Consider the following 6,000-nt stretch of genomic DNA (forward strand, 5'->3'; position numbering starts at 1 on the left):
GTCAAGTCACGATAGGATTGAAAACACATTCTATAACTGTTTGAAGTCAGAAGTCACATAACACCAGCTTGTCGTCCAACAGGTTCATTTGAAATCACACAAGCTTTTGGAGTGCAGCCCCTTCATCAGGTGCAGTTAGTGAGGTGACCACAGAGAGAGACAGCTTATCAGCAGAGAGATCAAAAGATCATAGAATTGGCGTGAGTGGAGTGTCAGATAATAACTCTGTACAGGTGACCAAGAGTGTTCGAGGCAAGTAAAGCGTTTATAAAGTCCATGTCAGTGCTGTGTTGTCATGATAATCAGGCAGCGCAACAGGAATGTACAAAAGGTGACATCTCAGGTCAGACTCTGACTTGTAGTTTAGAGGCTTGTGTTCAGAATCTGTCTTAGAGTTTTAACCTTTATTTCAAAAGCAAGAATTTATAAGATACCACACTGACTGCAACTACAGGTTGTGTGTTTCTTCAACAAAATATCTGCAAACAAACAAACATCCTGGATGAAGACTTATTATCTGACACTCCACTCACACCAGTTGTATGATGTTTTGATCTGTCTGCTTATCAATTGTGTGCCTGTGTGTTTTCCTCCCTGACCGCACCTGATGAAGGGACTGCACTCCGAAAGCTTGTGTGATTTCAAATAAACCTGTCAGATTATAACCTGATGTCATGTGAGCTCTGACTTTGTCTATCCTAGTCCAACACCAGCACCTCCACATGATAACTGTTTGGAACCAAGTCAGCGCAACAGGTATATGTCAAACATTTGACTTCGGAAGAATGCCGAGTGCTGAAAAATTCATTGATAACAAAGGATTTCTTCATGGTGCCATCTATCGTAACATGCTGCGTCTCACAGTCACAATGAAAGGATGGCCACTTGAATTTAGCAGGGCCAAGAACAGTTATGGACATTTTTAGCATGGGAGGAGGCCATTCAACCTATTTTAACTGTCCCAGCTCTCTCCCAGCGCAACAAAATTAATCCTTCTCTCGAACTCATTCCACATATTTCACAGAATTGAAATATATAGGTACATACTGAAGAGATTTTAACATCAAGTGAGCAGTTCTCGCACTTCACCTTGTCACTAAAAATGGAAAACGTGACTTACAAGGAGTGGGTCTTTATTTTGTTCTGTTTGGATGATGAAGCAGATGCAAGTCGAAGTGCTGGAACTGGCGTCTTGAACTTAGCAACTGTTCAACGTGTATAAAATGAATTCTGTGCGCATCTACTAAAAGCAGTTTTATGGAAGGAAAAGGTACCAAAGAAGATTTGGTGTATTGTGCTTGATGCTATTATACTCCAACCTGTGAAAACAGAACTCTACGACTGTGAGTGTTGAGTTCTGAGAGGGTGCTATCTTGTTTGAATGTACATTGCTAAGCCGAGGCCTATTTTCCCAACAGCAAAATTGGTAATCCAGCAAGAAATGGATATTTCTCACATTTGTTGGCTGTAAGTGTCTGTTTAAAGTTTCCTTATATACAGGTGCATAACCTGCTTTTACAGTTTGAACATTTGTTGTGCCAATGAAAATTTTTTTGAATGGTTTCACCTCCAGTTTTCCTCTTTATACATATTGGGTATTCTTTCAGGGTAAGGACTATCTGCAAAATATGAGATTGGGTTTTGAAAGACAGCAGCCTTTGTTTTGGAGAGATAATGGGAACTGCAGATGCTGGAGAATGCGAGATAACACCGTGTGGAACTGGATGAAGACAGCAGGCCAAGCAGCATCTTAGGAGCACAAAAGCTGACGTTTCGGGCCGAGAACCTTCTTCAGAAAATGGGGAGGGGGTGCGGGTTCTGGAATAAATAGGGAGAGAGGGGGAGGCGGATGGAAGATGGATGGAGGAGAAGATAGGTGGAGAGGAGAGTATGGGTAGGGAGGCAGGGAGGGGATAGGTCAGTCTGGGGAGGCCGGACAGGTCAAGGGAGCGGGATGAAGGGAAATAGGGGTGCGGCATGAGGTGGGAGGGGGTATGGGTGAGAAGAAGAATAGGTCAGGGAGGCGGGGACGAGCTGGGCTGGTTTTGGGATGCAGTGGGAGGACAGGAGATTTGGAAGCTTGTGAAATCCACACTGATACCATTGGGCTGCAGGGTTCCCAAGCAGAATATGAGTTGCTGTTCCTGCAACCTTGGGGTGGCGTCATTATGGCACTGCAGGAGGCCCAGGTTGGACGTGTCCTCTCAGGAACGGGAGGGGGAGTTGAAATGGTTCGTGACTGGAAGGTGCAGTTGTTTATTGCAAACTGAGCGTAGGTGTTCTGAAAAGCGGCCCCCAAGCCTCTGCATCGTTTCCCCAATGTAGAGGAAGCCACAACGGGGACAGCGGATGTTTTGGATATTTCTTGAGCATTGATTTTCATTCAGAGTTGGTTGGATTTTGCTGAAGCAATAGACATAACTCACGATGACGTAGACAATGTCAGAGTTAATGTTTCGCGTCCTGTGACCCTTCCTCAGAACTCACTCTTCACTGATGCTGCCAGACCTGCTGAGCTTTTCGAGCAACTTCTGCTTTTGTTGCTGATTTACAGTGCCCACAGTTCTGTTGTTTTTTACGACACAGACAAAACTTGATCTCTGCAGGAAGCATGATGCTGCATTCTCCAACTTCCCTGGCCTTTTGTAATATAATATTGTCTTTTTAGGACAGAAGTGGCTTTTTTTTGTTTGTTTTAACTTCTGCACATACTTTCTATGCAGGTTAAAAGTCTACACCTTTTCAGTTCACTGCAGTGCTGCATAATGAAGACTTGGAACAGTTTTTTTATATAAAGTAGAAAATCAATGTGGTTTGTTTTCCAAAATGTGATGTGTAAGTGCAACACTTAAGTGTGTTCATCAAACTATTGTTTCCTTTGATCTTTGTGTTGCAGAAATTTCTAGAATCATTTCATATGTATTTTTCTTGATATATTTTAGCAGCTTTCCTGGAGCAAGTCTGTTTTCCCTCGGATGAGACGACTTTCAGACATACTCCCTTTATTATGAGATATAATTGGGGTAAAATGAGGAGGATTTTTATTCACTGAGACACACATGACTATATGTTTGAAGCATTGGAAAATGCATTCTGTTCGGACTGTCATGTTATCTGGTGTTTGTCCCAGGCTTTCCGATTAAATGCAAGTGATGAAGGATGCTAATGATGCCACATGTTATTACAAGAAGAAATGAACATCCAAGTAAGGATTTTATGCCACATTTATACATAGCATGGACCACGCAGCATGGATGCCGTGACGGAGTGAAATGGGATGCCGTGACGGAGTGAAATGGGATGCCGTGACGGAGTGAAATGGGATGCCGTGACGGAGTGAAATGGGATGCCGTGACGGAGTGAAATGGGATGCCGTGACGGAGTGAAATGGGATGCCGTGACCGAGTGAAATGGGATGCCGTGACCGAGTGAAATGGGATGCCGTGACCGAGTGAAATGGGATGCCGTGACCGAGTGAAATGGGATGCCGTGACCGAGGGAACTGGGATGCCGTGACCGAGGGAACTGGGATGCCGTGACCGAGGGAACTGGGATGCCGTGACCGAGGGAACTGGGATACAGTGCCTCAGTGAGATGCTCACAGCGAATTGTCCCCTCCGTCCTGACCCGCTCACACTGACTAGCCCCTGCAGTCCTGACCCGCTCACAGCGACTTCTCTCTGCAGTCCTGATCCGCTCACAGCGACACGCCCCTTCAGCCCTGTCCCAATCACAGGGACTTGCCCTCTCTGTCCTTACCCACTCACAGCGACTTGCCCCCTCAGTCCTCACCCACTCACAGCGACTTGCCACCTCAGTCTTGACCCGCTCACAGCGACCTCCCCCCTCTGTCCTGACCCCCTCAGAGCGACCTACCCCTCCGTGCTGACCCGCTCACAGTGAGGTGCCCCTGCAGTCCTGACCCCCCTCACAGTGACCTGCCCCCTCACTCCTGACCTGCTCTGCGTTGAGGAAACCAAGCGGAGGCTTGGGGACCACTTTGCAGAACACCTCCGCTCGGTTCGCAACAAACAACTGCACCTCCCAGTCGCGAACCATTTTAACTCCCCCTCCCATTCCTTAGACGACATGTCCATCATGGGTCTCCTGCAGTGCCACAATAATGCCACCCGAAGGTTGCAAGGACAGCAACTCCTCATCCGCTTGGGAACCCTGCAACCCAATGGTTTCAATGTGGACTTCACAAGCTTCAAAATCACCCCCTCCCCAACTGCATCCCAAAACCAGCCCAGTTCTTCCCCTCCCGCAACTGCATCACAAAACCAGCCCAGCCTGTCTCCGCCTCCCTGACCTGTTGTTCCTCTCACCCATCCCTTCCTCCCACCTCAAGCCACACCTCCATTTCCTACCTACCACCTCATCCTGCCTCCTTGACTTGTCCGTCTTCCCTGGACTGACCTATCCCCTCCCTACCTCCTCACCTGTACTCTCCTCTCTACCTATCTTGTTTTCTCTCCATCTTCGGTCCGCATCCCCCCCTCTCCCTATTTATTCCACTTCCCTCTCCCATCCCCCTCTCTGATGAAGGGTCTAGGCCTGAAATGTCAGCTTTTGTGCTCCTGAGATGCTGCTTGGCCTGCTGTGTTCATCCAGCTCCACACTTTGTTATTTTGGATTCTCCAGCATCTGCCATTATCAGTGGCCTTTCCTCTTTGTCAAAGTTTGTGCAAAAGCAACACGATGTGGGGCGGCACGGTGGCTCAGTGGTAAGCACTGCAGCTTCACAGCACTGGGGACTCGGGTTCAATTCCAGCCTCAGGCAACTGTTTGTGTGGAATTTGCACCTTGTCCCTGTGTCTGCGTGGGTTTCCTCCAGGTGCTCCGGTCTCCTCCCACAGTCCAAAGAGGTGCACACTAGGTGGATTGGCCATGCTAAATTGCCCATAGTGTTCAGGGGCGTGGGTCTGGGTGGGATGCTCCAAGGTTTGGTGTGCAGTTGTTGGGCCAAAGGGCCTGTTTCCACACTGTAGGGAATCTAAACAATCCTGTTCCCACATCTCCATGTTATAACCCTGCTGATCACTGCACACACAGATGTTTGATAACAAAAGGATAACAATAATATTCAAACCCAGTGCTGGAGATGTATTTTAAATACACTGAGGCCAGTGTCGATCTCCAATTCAACTTTTATTTACAAATGAACTGTCTTCAACTTTAGCACTGCCTCATTCAGAGATAGTTGCCAGGGTGTCAGCATCTCTGACCCTCACACGACTTATCTGTCAGCCAGGGCTCCCTGATTTGGGCTGTTAATATGGACCAGTCAGGCAACTCATATTCTGTGAGGTTCAACTGGCCGACCTGGTCACAAACAAGTGCGGTGTGTTCATCGAAAATCAAACGTACTAGAAAGGTACCATTACATACCAGTGCAAAGGAAGGCATGAGGCTAAACTGGGGAGGGAAGGGAACTGCTTATTGGGGGTGGCCCAGAGAGTGGAAGAAAATCGAATGGGAAGACGACCATTTGAGACTGAGGGAGAGAGATGTAATTGCCTGAATGAGACATTCCAATTGCAAAATGGATTTTTGTTGTACACCATGTTCAGTTTCCCCGATCTTAATCTGTACTCCTCTTTCAATCATTAGTATCTGAAATTTCTGTATCATTTCCAAATGTTCTGTCTCTAATGTTGTGCTGTTGGAATTGGTTGAACTGCAGAGATATTATTTATTTGCACAAATGTGTTCAGTGAAATGAGTTGCATGCTATATATGTATTATTCTTCCTGATTCTATTGTACACAAACAAATTAAAGTTAGTTCCACTTTTAAACAACAAACTGCTTTTAGATGTCTGATGTATCTCATTTGCCTGCCACTTACTCTTGTTGATGAGTAGTGTTTCTGTTTTGTGAAGAAATATGAATGAGCTGGAGCACTAATGGCAATGCCCAATGTGGTGATATTCCAACATTGCAGCTGGAAGGTGGGGCGGGGAGGGGGTTGGGTTTCACAAGAACTATTACAGAGGGA

General features: G+C 46.6%; 1 protein-coding gene across 6 annotated transcripts in view; it reads left to right on the forward strand.

Moving 5' to 3' along the window:
* Positions 1 to 5,796, forward strand: part of LOC132207466 (utrophin-like) — a 28,024-nt gene extending 22,228 nt beyond the window's left edge. For 3 of the 6 annotated variants that reach the window (XR_009443483.1, XM_059643100.1, XM_059643103.1), the window contains exon 4: positions 2,943 to 5,796. Coding sequence is in view for 4 of the 6 variants with exons in the window: in XM_059643100.1 (XP_059499083.1) it covers positions 2,943 to 3,011 (69 nt within the window). In the remaining 2 variants the exon portion in view is untranslated. Of the gene's footprint in view, positions 1 to 1,607; positions 2,836 to 2,942 lie in introns of all 6 variants that reach the window. The other 3 variants (XR_009443484.1, XM_059643101.1, XM_059643102.1) reach the window with 3 other exon arrangements.
* The last annotated feature ends 204 nt before the right edge of the window (positions 5,797 to 6,000 follow it).

Source organism: Stegostoma tigrinum, chromosome 48, assembly GCF_030684315.1.
Source record: "Stegostoma tigrinum isolate sSteTig4 chromosome 48, sSteTig4.hap1, whole genome shotgun sequence".
NCBI classification, from domain to species: domain Eukaryota; kingdom Metazoa; phylum Chordata; class Chondrichthyes; order Orectolobiformes; family Stegostomatidae; genus Stegostoma; species Stegostoma tigrinum.